The following is an 18,460-nucleotide window of genomic DNA, read 5'->3' as shown; positions in this document are numbered from 1 at the left end:
ATGGCGCATTCCAGTAATGCTTTTGAAGCGTGCCGGGATCAGTAGACCAGATCCGAGATGAAGCACGTGATCCGAAAGGTGTCGCTCCACCTCCGGATCCTTAGTGGAACATGACCACTCCCCTCAGATCCGCGGATACCTTACCGTCATACACCTTTCCCGGAGTCCCCTTATCACAGTACCGGCGAGATGCCCGGCGAAAAAAAAAGTCACGTGTGCTCGCCGAGGACTGGTCAGGCTGGCTTCCGGTCGAATCCGCCAAAATCGGCGGAGCTATACTTTGCTCGGGTCCGGATCGAGATCTGGAGTGTGAGCTGATCTAAAATGACGAGCGGAACACGTCCGTCTGGATCCCGATGGCCCAGTGAAATAGGCGCGCTCCAGAAAAGTTGATCCTGGTGCGCTCCAAAACTACCAGTGGAATTCGCCATTGCTTACAATATGTGCCGGATGCAATGGCCTGGGACTGTAATTTTGCATCGCAAAGTATGATTGGCAAAAAAAAAAACAAAAAAAAAAAAAACATTATCCGTGCGCACAGTGTTTTTTTTTTCTGTTTTTGTTGATTTGCCGCCGATGCCATCGCATTAATTTATGACAGACTGTGTCAACGACGTACATTAATCTATATCCATCTCATAAACACCAGCAACACTGACAAAGAACTTTGAGAAGCGCCTTCAAGGCGCGAGTCCTGGCGCAAACAAAGCATTCTGCAGAGCTAGGGTTACGCTCCTGCGCGTTTGCTTGCACTGCAGCTGTTTGTGAGATGTAGTATATATAGACTATAGACCTACACTTTGAAACAATTCTGGTAACAACAGACCCTTTTTTAAACCTCATCAAGCAGCATTGGAAGTTGCCATTTCTTGGGCACAATCGTGTGACTGAATTCGACTCCTCACCGAACGCGGACGCAGCAATCGTTCTCGATACGAGCTTGCCGAGTTCATGCCAAACGCTGATGCAGCCCTCGTGACAAATACATGCTCAGTAGACATGCCCAAGTAATGGCGGACTTACTGATTGACTCAGCAGCTACTAGATGGTGCACAAGTTTGAAAAGGATCTATGGAAGGTATCAAAAGAATCGGAGCGAGATGTCCGTGTGGAGAGAGCAAAAACTACACAAGCGGATGAACTAGTGAAGAAAGGGCCCAGAGCAGGATAAGAAAACAAAACCCTCAAGATTACAGTGCCCCTCGGTTGTCTACTCCGAACAGGCTAAGGGTGTATATCAAATGGGTACAAAGAAATATAAAATAAAGTAAAAAAGGCAAGAGTAACTTGCCAGCTCTACTGATAAGAGTGCAGGCACATACATTATTGCAGCCGCCACTGAAATTATGTAATTTGATGGGAACTAGGGGTTACTCCAACGTTGGGGAGGGTATGCCGAAACAGAAACACTGAAAAATCAAAACCTCACGTGAACACACATTTTTTTTTCTTTGCTCGAAGCATAACTGAATCTCAAATGGAACGAGCATGCAAGTGTTGCAGATGATGAAAAATAAACGCTGGATGATCGTTAGAGATATATCTTTATGTGCGTTTCTGGAAGAATAAAATGCAATAGAGCAGGGGGTCGTTACACGAACATATCCAAAAAGCAAGACAAAGACGCGACTTTAATTGAAGAGCCGCGATAAAAGGGGGCGCAGCAATTTTAAAAATGTTTTTCGCCTCAGTTGTTGATAACTGCGAATTCAAATAAGAAAGCGATTGCTGAATATGCTACTTTATTATGAGTCCCCATTCGCAAAACAAGGACCCTCTTCGATGTGCGCATGATGGCATAAAGCTGAGTAAGTGCAAGCTGCCTTTTTTTTAACATGTCTTTTCCTTGGTAGGTTTATCAGAAAGCCGTGCGAACCACATTCGGGCCTTTGAAGAGCCGCATGAAACTTCCGAGCAGTGGTTTAACCGGACCTTGGTTCGGCCACCCCTGTAAGAGGGCGTTTGTGACCTTTTCCACAAAGGAGTGCTGCGGAACTCAAGAATTTAGGATATCCCTAAAGGGCAGGTCGCTTTTATGTCACGAAGTATTCCCCAGCAGCTCTCTATAAAAGTCGGTTTACATTCACGCATGACGTTATAGTTTTTCAACACAATCGCGGGCTAGACAGTTCAAGCGGTGCATCTGCCCAGTTCAGGGTTACACAATATCTGTGTACAAGCAACGGTCAAGCGTTGTTTGAACGAAGAAATTTGGGCGAAACGACCTACGTTCGCAAGCCAAGCCACTAGATGGATGTCAATAAAACAATCCTTATACGTTGTTTTCGTATGATCTCTCCGTCGACATGTTGGCGAATTCGCAGAGGTGCTTATATTTTCCTCTGGGTTTTCTTTGATGCAACTGTATGATACAGATGAAATTGGGAGTGTATTTGTTCGTCCAAGGCTTCAAAGTTGTACTTGGTATCTTATCAGGGTTATTTTCACACTCGCGACGTTTTTGGTCAACCTAAGGCCGTATTCACACTTTCGGATGAGCTGCCTTCGCAAAGCGGTTGCGAACGGTGTTGCTTAAAGATCCAACTGAATTTTGATTGAAACGAGCGAATCAGCTTCGCGGTTGCGATTCAAATGTGTGAATGCACCTTAAGACCTCAAAATTGTGTGTAGTCAAAAACACAGATAAGAATGAACCGCGCAGATTGAATTAAATATCTGTTACAAAGAAGTAAAAAAAAAAACATAAAAATAAAAAAAAAATAAAGGTGCCAACCACTGCCATACAGTGTTCCACGCGGATGTCTTATAGGGCACATTCCGTTAGGGTGCATTCGTAACACAAATAGGAAGCATCCAAAGACAAGGCGATATAGTGCGGCCCAATAACAATAAATATATAAACCAGTGTGGTGCAGTGGTTAGCATACCTGATCGGTAAGTAGGAGTCCCAGAGTTCGTATCCCGTCGCCGTCCAAGGCGTTGTCTTTCGGTGGCTTCGTAACAATTATTTTACGTGTTCAGTGAGGTTCATTCATCGCCATGTGTTACATTAATTTCTTTTTAGAGAGCACGTAAGATTAGGAAAATTCCACGCGATATGGTAATTATATATAACGTCTCCCAGGGACATTCTAATAAATTGGGCGAGCTGGGACGCTCCCCAAAATATCTCTAAGCCACCCTGTGGCAACACCTCGTCGCCCATATTAAACAAGTAACTCCATCCTTGGTCGCCAAACCCGAGCACCATGCAGGAAGGACGAGGACAGCCCATCCTTATCATCCAATGAAGATTAAAAGCGAATTGAGTTTCAGTGGCTTAATAAAATTTATTTTCTCTATCTCTTTCTCTCTCTCATAAACGTCCTAGTGAAGATGTAATTTTTGCGGCGTTGAGCCAAGCATCCTCCACCCCGTATTTCTGTCACACAAACGACGTCGAAACTGCCAAATAGGAAGCAAAATCGTACTATGTTAAATATGCTTTAATATGTGCTTGAATATTGATGTTAGGCTCTTTTTTGGTCGAGCAACAAATATTGGCAGAAATGATTGTTGCAAAAAAAGTAACATCGAGCATCAGGTGTTATCTTTCTTTGAAACGAGAACCTCTATGAAAACTCACTCGAACGTGATGATTGCTTTTAGCCTTTGCAGGTGTCGACCCTCTGGTCCAATTTTGGTCGAGGTGAGGGCAAGTGCGTTCTCGGATATTGATTGGAAGTTACTCCTCGTGGTGACTAATATCAAACCCCTGACGGGTACATTGAATTTCCAAGTGTGTCCTACAGAAATACTATTCCACCCTTCATCAGACATCTCACAGTGTGGAATGCTGGCAAAGATGAGGCGGGTAAACGCACCGTACTTGAGATTCCCTTCCGCAGTCTTCTTGCAGATCTCATCGACGACAGCGTCCACGATAGGGAGCACCATCAGCGTGGTGGCCATGTTGCTTAGCCACATGGATAGGAACATGGCGGTCGCCATAAAGCCCAAGAGTAGCCTGACCAAATACGATAAAAACACCCATAAACAAATACATAAAACAAAACTGTTCAAATAGATGAGCCTTTACACATAGTTCTTGAGTGTGGTAAATAAACTTCACTAATTAAAGATGTGTTTTGAAGTCAATTCGCTCTACCATTGCCTTAGGGAACGCTAGGATAATAGCAAAACATAAAAGTGGTAATGCCATGTGTAATCAAGGTTCTCGAAAGTGATTTGGTTAGAAAGACCAAGTTTATATCCTGATAAGCGTAGCAACTTAGCCGCCCTTCGAATTACGAGCTGAAGTAGGCTCCTGAAGCTGCAAGCGAACCCTCCTTCGAATTTTTAAGATGAAGAAATTGTAAACGAATATGAAGGCACGTTTTTTTTTTAATCCGAGAAAAAACGTACTTAGTGCAGAACTTTGAGAATGATTAGTACAAAAAGTAGCCAAAATCAAAGGATTAGCTTGTGATTTTATAATCTTCATTATCTCACCAAATTGTCTTGGTGCCAATGAGAAGTAGAATCCTGAGCGCGATCCTGTAGTGCAAGTTGCAGTGTTCCACGGCTGCCGCCATGATCATGCCGGCGAGGTACATCATGTTGACGTCCTGAAAATCAAGATAACATGTCTCGTGTGTACAGCTTGTGCATAACCGCTTCCGAAATTGCTTTGGGTCTCATAGAATTTTAGAGCGCAGCTCTTAGGCGCCCGTTTCCGGCTTGAGCGGCGTCGCCGTCTGCGTCGGCGTAACCGCGCGGTGCATTATGGGACGTTTCCCATGATGACGTCAGACGTGACGTAACAAGTGAAGTCACGAGGGTCACCAGTGGCGTCATATACGACGTCAGACGTGACGTCACGAGGTTCACCAGTGACGTCATAGATGACGTCGCGTGTGACGTCACAAGGGTCACCAGTGACGTCACCGCGTGTTGCATTATGGGTGATTTTTCCCGCTAAATTTTCCAGAAAAAGTTCCCCACTAAGTTTAGCGGAAAAGATTTCGCCGTTAACTTTAGCGGAAAAATTCACCGCTAAATTTAGCGGGAAAATTTCCCCACTAAATTTAGCGGAAAATTTTCCCGGTAAGTTTAGCGGAAACATTTCCCGCCAAATTTAGCAGAAAAAGTTACCGGCTAAATTTCCCCCTAAATGGAACGCGAGCATGAGAGGAGGAGGGGAGGGTACCTTCCCCTCCTCCTCCTTAAGTAATGTGGCGATGCAGGCGAGTTGGTTATGCATGTTGAAAGTAGTGAAAGCGCACAATAAAGACGAATACGAAGACGGAGAGGCAAACAGGACGAGCGCTGACTATCAACTGAATGTTTTATTGGAAAAAAAATAGAAACAGCAAAATAAAACCAGGAAAAGCCACAAATACTACAAATGTGACTAGTCATCAATGACTCGGCCACCACACGTGTCAATAAAGTCCACTTCCATTTTGTGAAGGAAAAGTGAGGGTTGACTGATACACTTATCAGGACATTCCTTGGAATGTCCTGATAAGTGTATCAGTCAACTATCACTTTTTGCTGGTTTTATTTTGCTGTTTCTATTTTTTTTTTCCAATAAAACATTCAGTTGATAGTCAGCGCTCGTCCTGTTTGCCTCTCCGTCTTCGTATTCGTCTTTATTGTGCGCGTTCACTACTTTCAACATCCTCCTTAAGAGCTGCGGCGTTACAAGGGATTGTAAACGTCCTTCATTTTTCTGACTCTTTTATATATTTTTATTAAAAATCTTGATGTAATAATAAAAGTTTTTATTAATATCAACACGGTTTCTCAATATTTTCTTTTTTAATTCTAAAAATGAAGTTATAGTCTGACTGACTTTAGGGTTCTTGCACGAGAACATAATGCAACGCTACTACCGGTTCGGAAATCTCGCCGGAACCCGGCAGAATCCATGTTGGAGGCATTCGTCGCTGTTATTCTGTTTTGCGTGCCTTGGGGCTGTGTTTGCGTTGCAGTTTGTCTGCTCATTTGATGTTTCAAATGGCCAGTTGCACCGTAAATAATTTCTGCATCCGTGAAAGTCGGCGACAACATAAAGCTACGGCCAGCAGTATATATATATATATATATATATATATATATATATATATATATATATATTTATTTATTTATTTATTTTTTTAAATTCAGGCATTTATTAGGAATCAGGACGAGGCGACGTCCGAGCAATCGGTTCGCTGCTGCCATAAATGGCTCCGCCGGATGCGCCGGCACAATCTTGACAGAAAAGCTTCGGACCAACTACGGGTTTGTGGACTGCATTTCCTGTCAGGTGGAGAACTCATTTGCAATTGACTGGGACAAGTAAAACAGACAAAATACCTTGTACGGCAGCTCCAGTCTCCATCTACGCGGATAGCCACAAAGTTGGAGGACCGGCTACAGTACTGGCACATTTTACGCAATATCCCCCAATGGTTTCACGTATAGGTAGCGACACTAACTTTCTTGTCATTCACCGCAAATGATTAGCACATGACGTATTTTTTGTCTTCTGACGGCACGCTTGCAAGGCGTTCAAGTGCCGAGCGACGGCGCTCCGCCAACACCTAGAAACTACAGCCTGGGCGCCCGCTCCGCGGCGTTTCGCAACTAGGCTTTCGAGCGGAAAAGCGACAGTCGGCTGGACGCTGGGCTTCGTTGTTGCGACGCGCTGACGGGGCGGCCTCTAGCTTTATTCGAAATATTGTGCGAATGTTACTCGCGCGTGAAGACGACGTAATTATGAAATATAGTATCTTTAGTTTAGAAGATTATGTAACAACTCCAACTTCTACGGTTGGTGTATTACGTTACGACGACTGAAAACACTCCCGATAAGTTTTAGCGTCTGCACCATTTCCACAATTATTTAACTTAATTTCCTTTGTAAAGCCAAAGCGCTACTCTGCAATTACAAAAATTTTAATTTGAAACTTATTTTGACGTGCGTGCTTACCACACACTTAAAAAAATATCAGAAATAGCATTTTACGCCTAGCGCCTTCCAGGTGATTTCCTGAAAAAAGAAAAAAAAAGTAACAGCACGCTCTCGACTTCCCAGCACAGGTTGGACGGCCATTTTTTTATTTATATTAACCGAAAATAAGTCACGCCTCGCTAATTAAGGAGTCATTTGTTTTATTTAAAAAATAAGTAGTTCTAATTGAATGAAACAAGCAAATGCTGATTGACGACGTGTCAGAGGGCCGTCATGTAATAATTGAACACGACAAAATGCGCAGTTCGTCTCATAGACAACTTCCTTTTTGCCTGCGTTTCAGGTTTTAGAATGTTGGTCTACGAGATGTCGCCATTAAAAAACTTTTGGGGAAAATAAACAGTTTTTTTTTTTTTTTTTGGCTGGACTACACGTTGCTCCTAGCCTAAGGCATAATATTTCTATTTTCAGACATTTTTTAGAAGAAAATTTGTGTATTCCCTTGCACAAGTTTCCAACTCATCGAACTCTTGCCAACGTAACCAGTGTCAAGTCCGTGACAACTTTTCGTTGATAACGTAACCGCAAGAACTGAGAGATTAGCTGGGACAGTCTAAGCTTTTTCACAACTTTAGCATGCATTACCAAACTGATGACCAGTTCTGTTGAAAGGTGCCGTCCCCCTCACTTTGAAGCATATTTCAGATGATGAACCACTGCATGCATCGTGATGAAGTGCCTTCTCGAAAACCAAAGGTTCTTTTAGTATTCGCACTTGAGTGCTTTCACAGTAACACAGGCGAAGTATCCAGCTACGTAGGTTGGAATAAAAGTATTGGACGACAGCGCTGCTAACTCATAGTGGGTGATGTTAAATGTAAAAGCTATAATACAAAACAAAATGCACTGCGCAGGCGACTCGCACACTAAAACCAACACAATAGTTCAAAACACTGTGATAGTGGTAACTCATTCTAAAATATATCTGCTATGCATCCTTGAGAGTACGAAACATACCGGTGTTTACTGCGCTATTGCCCTTCGGGACACATTGACGATTCAAAAGTACAATAGAGTAAGGATAAAACATAAAGCTGACAAATTAACATACCTTCGAAGAGCTCGCAACTTGAACTACTTTCTTCGGAATCGTCTTAATCCATTAAATACGCCGTTGCTCGTCGGTTGGGAAGGAGAACAAGTGAATCTTCGATTCTCCGGCATAAGTTTTCCGACACCAAGGCACACAACAATTATAAAGCATGATCTTAACATGCGTACACATGAAAACACTAGCGATTCTGGTCGCCGACGGACGCAGTGAATACGGAGGCGTCTTGTCTCCACATTTTGAACGACTTTCTACTTTTCCCATTAGAGCAGATGCAAAAAGAAGCGCCATCTACTCTGCTCATGATCAATTATCAAATTTTCTCCATGTTGCGGGGTCCGCGTACCAATAGTTTCGCCCGAGAGACAAGGGTCTCGGTAAAGTGGGAGTCGTAGAATTAAAATATGATAACCTGCTGTCAGTTCAGTACGAAACCTTCACTGAACGTCATCGATAAAGATCGTTCACTGACCTGGATGGCCCAGTGCACTGCTTGAGTGGGAAGTCTTGCGACCTCGTTGCTGACAATTCCTTTTCCAAAATTTCGCGGCCGTTTTCTTTTTCCTTTTTGAACCAAAAACTAAACAAAAACCTGCTGAGTGCAGAAATAAATTGTCGTAATATTATTGAAAAAAAGCGAGTTAAATACAGATGCGCTTTGCCCACAACTGGAAATGTGGGGAAAACAATGGCGGCTCGTGATGGCATGATGATGATGATAGCTAGCGAGAATTTCGAATATGGCCTATTGCGCACCTAATTTCTGGCTTTTGTTATCTTGCGAGCCGCCTGCAGTCTGATAAGTTGCGTCGTCGCGTAATCTTTTTTATTATATTTTATTAGATTTAGTCGGTACAATTAACCTATAACATACTTCCATATTTCACGCCCAGACAGAACACAACGGAGATAACGGCGCATTAAAAAAAGGAAAAACAGACTGTCAATCCCCCCGCTCCGTTCCCCCCCCCCGCTCCGCTCCCCCCAAAAGTCGTGCTCGAAGTAAGCTTAATTGTGGCGTTTGCCGAAAGGCGTGCCACGGCGCTGGCTGATGAGACCAATCATCACCGCGAGCAGCATTGGTTTGGGTTCAGGGCTGTGCTCAAATTGGTCGTAATACTGTTATTTTTATTGAAAGAAAATATTTAATTCTAAGTGCTGCAATTTTATGTCATTTAGAGTGATTGGTTTACTAATTAAAGCAACGCTATAAATTTTCGTCACTCTGCGAGCACCATCATCATGAAGTCAAAGCACAAAGCACCGTGGTAGTGACAGAGCGACGGACTCTAACCCTTGATGGAACTCCGCGTGCTCCAGGGCATGCATCCTTTCCGAAGAATTTATCTTTTAACCTTTTAATCAGTATGTACCAACTAGCCCTAACCAAAGTTTTATTGCTCTCAGCCTGCCTAACACAAGCAAAAACGCATAAATTGCATGCAGTGTGTAGACTAAAGATACTAGTAGTTTCTACAAGAAATGTTACACGAACAGGCTGTACATGATTTCGGCAGACTTAAATGCTACACTTGCTAAAATCAACATAGCACATAATGTGACTGTTAGAATAATGCCTTCATAATTATTCATAAAATGACAATGATCTGCAGACCAGGGTAAAAAGTTATGAATCGAGGGGTGCACAGTAAAATGAACTGAAAAGAATCGGTGTCTTTGTGTAGCAAGCTCAATATTTCATGCAAGGTATAATTTAGTTGCAAGTTTTGGCTCGCAAAATCTCAGAGCGTACTTTTTTTCCCGTGAAAAAGGAGAATATCCTCGAGAGTTTCAACGATCGAGTTGTCTGATAGTTCCGCTTGTTGTGTCATATATTAGTATTTGTAGCAAGCAGTGTAATAAAATCAGATGATTCGGTCACCTTCGTTACTGCGTCTTCTGCTTTCGAATCAGTGCTTCTGTACCTGTCAGGAGGCGATGCATTAAGCCGATTCGCCCGCGACTTGCTCGTCTGCATCCCTAATATTTTCTAGAATGTTTCATTTTTTCACAGAAACGAACCAATGCTCTAAGATTTCGCAAGCTAAACCTCACCAAAAAAGTTGAGTTTCAATGAAGGTTTCAGCTTTCTGTGTGCAGGCACCGATTCTTCACACCTCATTTAACTGACTCCGCGGTTCATAACAGCCTTTACCTAAGTCTTCATGGCATTGATACGTAATGAAATATTATGAAGACATTTTTCTGACAGTCATATATGGTGCGTTGTCGGTTATAGTCAATGTAGAATTGAAATCTACCGATAAAGTTTTTTTGCGATGTCCAGGCCATGGCCACATGGCTAGATTGTTTGCTTGTGAAATGCCATAACTCCTACTTTCTTTTCTTTTCGTTCGATTTCTGTGTATCGTTTGCAATTTTACAAATCCTGCAGCTTATCATATGGTGAGCTTATAACGAGCTTGAGTAAGCTTAGAACGGTAAACGGTATACCAGCGGCCAAATATGGTACCCACCCCCTCCAGCTAGGTGCCGCCATCCGGCCTGTTTGCAACATTAGTAATCACGAGACGTTAACATGGCTGCGTTTAGAGCTGGGCCAGATCAGACTGGCACGATTACGATCAGCAGGGTTGTGTTCCAAAATTTACTTGATCTCACTTTAGGATGAAGTTTCTGTACCTTGGCTTTTGAAAACCTAGCCCTCGTCCAGTTTCTCTATATGTCTTGTCACATGACATGATCCGCCGGAGTAATTCGCATTCATTCGAGCAAGATTGGAACACAGCCCCACAGGGCTCATCCGCTGACCATGATCTGGAAACTCTGATTAGGTCCACCTCTGGGCGCAGTCATCTTGACGTCACGTGATCACTAATGTGGCGAACAGACAAGATAGAGGCAGCCGGGGGGTGCCATTTTTGCTGCAGGCCATGAGTTCCGGTTTACCGCTCTGAGGTGATACTCAAGCTCGTTGCAGCTTATATACATTTTTGTAACGTAATTTTGGCTTTCTGAAGCCCAAAACTCGATTTTCACTAGACAGCTAGACGACTGGTGCGCGACCGAAAAAAACTCCGCCTGGTCCTGGTATCGAACAAGAGACTTCTCCATTCCCACTGGAGCGCTCTACGAACTGAGCTAACCAGGAGTTAGACGTCAACAGAGCAAAGGGGTTTTACCGGCTGCCACCAGGCTAACTCCAACAAGGGTGAACGGCCGGTAATATTTAAGGTCATGATGATGCAGGTAATACAAAGGAGCAAGCTAGCTGGACAAGAATGACAAAAATAAGCCCTGGAGAAGGGGCTTATTTTCGTCATTCTTGTCCAGCTCGCTTGGTCCTTCGTATTAATTGCATTATCATCATAACCTGAAAGAAATTCAGGCAGTTCGCCTCGGTGGGTCTTGTGGTTCGCCTTGGTGGTCTTGTGGCAGCTGAAAAAAACCCGTTTGCTCTACTGACGTCTGACTCCTGGTTGGCTCAATTGGTAGAGCGCTCGAATGAAAATGGAGAGGTGCCAGGTTCTATACCAGGAACAGGCAGGTTTTTTTCGGTCGCGCAGCAGTCAGCTAGCTGTGTTTCGAGATTTGTGTTTGTCCTTTGTCCCCCTCGTTCCCCTTCTCCAGGGATTATTTTCGTCAACCTCAAAGCTAAGTTTTCCACTCGTAAGCCTAATAAAACTTCACTTTGTTCAAACAAGACCCTTCTGTGCACATGTGTTTCCACTACAAAAGCAGTAGAATAAAGAAGTAGTCGAGTATAAAAATATTATGTGATGTCCTAATATAGTCCCGAAAACATGCGCCGTTGGACACCCCATGAATGTTTTTCGGCGTTGCACTTGTAATGTTTCCCGAACCTTATTGGGACATCAATACGACACCCCCAACGTCCCAATCTGGACATCCTTATAGGATGGTCGCTGGATACATGTGTGTTGTCAGGGATGTTAAACACAAGTCACGCTTATTCTTTCCGTGTTTCATCGGCTTTTCGCCACCACTTTGTTTTATAATCAGACGCAAGCGAGGCAAACGCCAGAGCTCTACGACAGTACTTCTGCCGCAGTAAGACGCTGAATGCCTCCAACTTGGTGCCAAGGCACTGATGGCAGACGGCGATGTTGGTATCGATTTAAAGGATAACCGGAAGTGACGTAAGGTGCATGAAGCCTTTAATTTCCAAACTAGAATTATAATAAAAAATATATCTGGCAGGTATCGGGGTTGAAATAAGACACTCGAGCTAAAAGAATTTTACACATTCAAATATAAACTCTAATTAAAAAAAAAAAAAAAAGAAGCTCTCGTCATTTTGATCGACTTCGTCGTAGCGACGATAGTTCAGCTTCTCGAAGTCTGAACGAAATCGTGCCTCACTTTCATTATGGTGCCTGGAGCGCGTCTCTGACTGGTGTGTTTACCGCCTCCTCAAAAGTGCTCCATCGATGTTTGTCTGATAACGTCATACAAGTGTCGTGCTGGTGCCCGCAGCGACCCTGGTGGCCGCTCAGTAGCGGAGGTGCAAGCTGCAGAGGCCTGTTCAGCTGCAGGTCGCTCTCTAGCTTGACGGTTCATAGAGGCTTCGACAGTCACGAGTTGGGACGCTACGATGACAGCGACCCTCGCGTCCGCTCGCCTTTGTCGGCAATATTTCTACGATCCACCGCCAGGTTCGTGACATCCGAATGCGTGACACACCAGCTTTTGTGACGCCATTGGTGGCCACTTCGTGACCACTTTGGATGCATGGGCGGTATAAGATGACAGACGCATCCCTCGAAGACGCGTTCCAGGCACCATAGCGAGAGCAATGCTCTACCTGTATCTCCGTTGAATCCCTGCTCGAGCTTGTCCTGTGCACTTCTGCTTGCGTCGTACCCTTAACTGGTCCGCTCCTTTTATTTACCCTGCCCCAGAACTTTTCAACGTGAAAACAGGTAGAAGACTTTTCAAGGCGGAGTTTTAAAGTTATTGTATGCCCCACGCCCCACTGCATCGGGCAAATAAACATGCATTCACTGTTAACTCAGGGGAGGAAGCAAAGTTTAGGGTTGCGTTTGGTGGTGGGATAATATTTGGACGCATCAGCGTTACAAGGCGCAAAAGACGCCGCTCGAAAACGTATGCCAGACACAGTACCTTCATGTAGGGAGCGGTCGTGCTGGCGGTGTCCAGGATGCCTAAGACGGGAAAGAGGAAGACGGGCAGCAGCGACGTGACCGAGAGGTGGACCAGCTCGAACATCCAGTAGACTGCCATCAAAAGAATGGCGTACCCACATCGCGTCTCCTGCAGATATAAGAGGCACTGAGTGAAGAGCGACTTTGAAGTGGTCTTGGAATTGTCGTTTTGTTAGATTTCCCATGTTCCGGGAAGAATGCTAGTTACGCGCAATCGTAAATACACTAAGGCTAAGTCTATAGCATATGCCCTCTCACTCGCATATACATTCGTCAACGCCTTTTTTGGGTAACTTTTATTGAATGTTTCACAGCGGTACATAAGACGAGCGCGCGCAGCACACGCGCCTAGGTTGCCAGCATTCTTCTTGGTAGTGGGTAATTTGGCGAAGGCTAGAGTGAGACACTTTCGTGAATTTTGATGCAATTTTTTAATAGGCGAAATTTACTATCAACTGTTGTGTTTCTTTACGAGCGCTGTGCTGTAAGGTGAGGCTTGGTACCGCGTACATCAAAGACACTAAAAATGTTTCTATGAACCTGCAGCATGATTAATTGAAGAAAATATGTAATGCAACCTCATACTAACGGTACAGCACTGGTGGGACCCAAGAATACTCGAATGCAACCCCAATGACCCAGACGCGTCTTTGTCGCGTAATAATTCTAAGGATAAAAGCGGATTTTCTCTTTCAGTCTCTCCTTCCCAAAACTTGACAACGGAGCTGTGGGGACAATGCCACCAATGCGATCCCCAGGAGTGCGTCATCGAGTTTTGCGGTCTACACTGTGACGATATTTAAATACTGCTCATACAGTGGACACGAATACAGCGGAGGCATTCGATTTTGGCTCTTGACAATCAATGCCTCGACATGCATCCGGGTAGTGGTTCGTGCCCAATCACTGCGACGGCAGGAATAGCCGAACCTTAACAATGCCCGGAACTCAGCGTGCGCCCTGTGCTCTGACAACCCTAACACGTGGCTATGTTGAAAACATTGGCGGCAAAATATCGGCTCCAGATTACGTGGCAGCTTTTTCTGGCTGCGAGTTGAGGGGGCAAGAGGTGTTCGTTTTTCTTGGATTTTCTCTGCGACTGCCATTCCGTACAGAAAAAAGAAAAAAAAAGCAAGGCGTGTCTTAGGTCATAAATGTCAAGGAATAATTCTAAGCTGTATCTATGAAAAGTAGAAAAATTGTTGCATCGCGCCTTTAATGTGGCTAAAAACACGCAACAGATCGCCGCATTGTGATATATTGGATTTATAGTATGCTACTGCCCCAACTTTCCTTATCGCTGTAACACTAGCCGACGAAGTTCCTTACATCAAATACAATTAAAAACTGAAACGTTTATTTGTATATACATATTACATATGGTCGTATCAAAGTGAGGAGACGAAACGATAGTCACAGACCTCTTGATGAACAGAACAGCGCACACAAAGACAAGGACAGAGAAAAGGAACATGCAGGACACACAAGCGCTGACTCGCAACTGAATTTATACACAAAAGAAAGAAGAAGAAACCGTTCTGAAAGACACGCAGGGCACGCAGTGCTTATGACCCGTGACACAACACCATCTAACTGCAATGTCTTTGCCCCATAGTCCTTTCTAAAAACAAGGTTTCAGTGTTTAGTAGTGTCACTGATGGGTGCCTGACGCAGCAGTCCCCCAGGCTGTTGATGCAATGTGCTTCTAAGATTTCGCGAGTTGTCTTGTCTCGATAGTGTCCAATTATTGTTGTGCCTTTTAGAATCGGAGCACACGAGCAGCAATTGCAGTGAACGGGAAGGTGACCACCCACCGTAGATTTTAGTGAACGATCATGCTCGAGAAGGCGATCGTTTAGGCACCGTCCGGTTTGGCCCACATAGCTTCTACCACACGTTAATGGGATTTTGTACACCACGCCAATTGAACACGGCACATAAGGGTGGCTGTGGCGTTTCTGGCACTTGCCTTTGTTGAGGTTATCCGCTATCGAGCGAACCTTTGAACAGATTTGCGCCATTCTTTTGGGAGCCGGAAACACCACAGGCACATCGTACCTTTGGGCTGCTCTTTTTAAATTATGAGAGGTTTTGTGCATGTATGGTACAACAACCTTTCGTTTCTGTGGATCTCGAGGTTTCTTTCTCCGAATCCCTTTAGTCTTGCGTACTAAGACCGCCACCACCTCGTTTAAGACCAGTGATGGAAAGCCCGACTTTTGGAGTCTCTCAACTTGAGCATTAAAACTTTCACGAACAGTGTGAAACCAGGACTTCGTAAGTGCAGCCCCAAGTATGGTAACCGCAATCCCCCTTTTAACAACTTTCGAATGTGCGGATGTGTAGTGAAGGATGCCCTTTTTTGACCTAGGAGAGAAACTCCAGCAGATATGGTTTGTATGAAGAGATAACGAAAGGTCCAGGAACTGTAACTTTCCGTCCGAAGGTTTTTCAACAGTGAATTTAAGACCAAAGCCGCACCTGGAAAATACGCTCATAACCTTATCAACGTAATCACCTTCAACAGACTTGGGATACACTAGCAAAAAATCATCAACGTATCGGAACACCTTTGACACTTCTGATCTGCTAAGGGCACCTTCAATAGCTCTATCAACACTTGCTAGAAAAATATCACTAAGAACGGGGGCCACGCATGATCCTATGCACACACCTGACCGCTGCGTAAAGGTACCGTTTTTCCAGTCAACGATCATAGAGTTCAAATAGAATTGCAGAAGTTCTAGAAAGCCTTCTAAAGAAACACCACTAGAGTTTCTGAAGGAGAGCTCCCCTTGCTCTTCAATGCAGGACTTGACTGAGGCAAGTAATGCTTGGTGTGGAAGAGAATAAAAAAGGTCTTGCACGTCAACACTGAACAAAGAGTGGTTGTTGAAATTATTGTTCTTGAAAGCTTCCACTACTGCTTCAGAATTGCTGACTAAAAAGGGGTCCTTGATTTGCAAACCTGATAGGTGTTTTTGAAGAAAGCCCGCCATCTGGCGCTGCCACGTGCCTCTCTCAGTGATGATGGCACGGAATGGGCAGGCTTCCTTATGGGTTTTCACACTAAAGAACACCTCAAGGTTAAGCCCTGTTGCTTTCTTGATGTTTCCGGACAAGCTTGTCAAGGAATGGCGTTCACAGAGCTTTAATGCCTGCGCCTTAATCTGCTTGGGGGACACTTGTACCCGCTTGAAGTTCTTGCTCATGGCGGTACAGGCTTTTTCATTAAAGTGCTCTTCAGGCATCAATACAAAGGATCCTTCCTTATCAGCCTCTAAAACGCGAAGGTGATTATCGGTCAAAAAAGAAATCAGAGGACGGGGATCATATGTATGTCTAGGCCGAGTATGGCTGCCACCGAGTGCGTCACCACATTCATGAATACAACGCGGTCGAACATCTTCATTGACCTTGTATGCAATTTTTCTAGTTAGCGCCTGAAGCTCGGGGGGTTGAAGAGTTGGTTCGAGGCAAAACTTGGGCCCAAGGCCTAAGACCTTTTTGAGCTCTGGCGGGACTTGAATTGTTAAAAGGGGGATTGCGGTTACCATACTTGGGGCTGCACTTACGAAGTCCTGCTTTCACACTGTTCGTGAAAGTTTTAATGCTCAAGTTGAGAGACTCCAAAAGTCGGGCTTTCCATCACAGGTCTTAAACGAGGTGGTGGCGGTCTTAGTACGCAAGACTAAAGGGATTCGGAGAAAGAAACCTCGAGATCCACAGAAACGAAAGGTTGTTGTACCATACATGCACCCCGAAGGAAAAATCCATCAATGTAACGCTGTTTGGCAGTCAATGTTTTCTAGTGGACCGCTGACTGTGCCTGACTGTACGTCAAGCATGTCTGATTGGACAACAAGTTACTCTGACCGACAGTCAAACTCCAGTCAGACCCCGCTTGTCTGCTTTCTGATGGTCTCCTGGTGGCAGTCGGCCGCCGCGAAATGCCATCAGGATGTCCTGGTGGTGATTCTGACTGTACATCGATTGTCTCTGACTGTACGTCAGAAAGCTTTGACGTGCAGACAGACGTACGGTCAAAGGACGTAAAGCTCGTTCGGACACCACTATTTCGTCAAATCTATGAATACGAAAAGTAATCTAGGCACGAGAAAACGGTTTCGGGACGTGAGCCCATAAAACCGCTGACGTTAGATATTTGACACGCAACCGACCGACAACCTTGATCAGAAGCTCGCCGAAGCGCCGAACACGACACTTCGCTTCGCCCACAGATGCTTCGCCGAGCTTTCTTGAACGATCGCTCTCGACTCGTTTTGTTTGCCCTCTTGCTCCAACTTGTTGATCCTGCCCGGGCTCTACAATGTCTTATGTTTTAGTAGAATTTCTACTCGACAAGACCCAGCCTGTTGTGAGTTCCGACGATGTAAGGGACTTTAGCGGTGTAGTTAAAGACGACAAGGTGTACCAGGTCTACTGGGCCGATGACGCGCGAACAAAAGGATCATTCTACGACGCGAAAGTACTCTACATGGCAGGTGAGTAGAACTGAAGTACGGCGAGTGATGTATGAGTGCTTTCATAACATGCTGACGGCTTAACTGCATTTGCAGCCGAAGCATCTCGTATAAAACGGATAGTCAAATCGAGTTTCTGTAGCGGTGGCGTAGCATAGCGGTTAGTGTTTCCGATTTGTACGCAAGCGGTCGCGAGTTCGATCCGCGGGGGTCCTGCTTTTTTTTTTTTTTTTTCTTGAACATTTTGTTTTATCGAGGCATTTGACGATATTTATGAGTGCGTATAGCTTTACTCTTATATAAATGCTGCCCCTGATGATGAAATTGCCTTGGCAGTGGCAGTCAGACGTCATCTGATGGACCATCAGATGACGTGTGATGGTCCACCACGTTCCACCAAGGCTGCTGACTGGCAGTCAGTGTCCCAAATTACGTAGCTTGATGGAATTTTCAATGGTAATCTCTCATAATTGGTAACCTCTCATAATTTAAAAAGAGCAGCCCAAAGGTACGATGTGCCTGTGGTGTTTTCGGCTCCCAAAAGAATGGCGCAAATCTGTTCAAAGGTTCGCTCGACAGCGGATAACCTCAACAAAGGCAAGTGCCAGAAACGCCACAGCCACCTGTATGTGCCGTGTTCAATTGGCGTGGTGTACAAAATCCCATTAACGCGTGGTAGAAGCTATGTGGGCCAAACCGGACGGTGCCTAAACGATCGCCTTCTCGAGCATGATCGTTCACTAAAATCTACGGTGGGTGGTCACCTTCCCGTTCACTGCAATTCCTGCTCGTGTGCTCCGATTCTAAAAGGCACAAC

At 44.6% G+C, this 18,460-nt stretch overlaps 1 protein-coding gene across 3 annotated transcripts in view; it reads right to left on the bottom strand.

Moving 5' to 3' along the window:
- Positions 1–18,460, bottom strand: part of LOC8025350 (solute carrier family 13 member 5) — a 73,718-nt gene that overhangs the window by 16,862 nt on the left and 38,396 nt on the right. For all 3 annotated transcript variants that reach the window (XM_029978101.3, XM_040504698.2, XM_029978100.3), the window contains 3 exons: positions 13,119–13,268; positions 4,453–4,568; positions 3,825–3,967 (listed from right to left, as the gene is read on the bottom strand). In XM_029978101.3, the coding sequence (XP_029833961.2) occupies positions 3,825–3,967; positions 4,453–4,568; positions 13,119–13,268 (409 nt within the window). The remainder of the gene's footprint in view (positions 1–3,824; positions 3,968–4,452; positions 4,569–13,118; positions 13,269–18,460) is intronic.

This window comes from Ixodes scapularis, unplaced genomic scaffold (assembly GCF_016920785.2).
Source record: "Ixodes scapularis isolate PalLabHiFi unplaced genomic scaffold, ASM1692078v2 PGA_scaffold1__304_contigs__length_218370807, whole genome shotgun sequence".
NCBI classification, from domain to species: domain Eukaryota; kingdom Metazoa; phylum Arthropoda; class Arachnida; order Ixodida; family Ixodidae; genus Ixodes; species Ixodes scapularis.
Note: the sequence above shows the minus strand (reverse complement) of the source record. Positions and strands in the feature narration are given on the sequence as shown.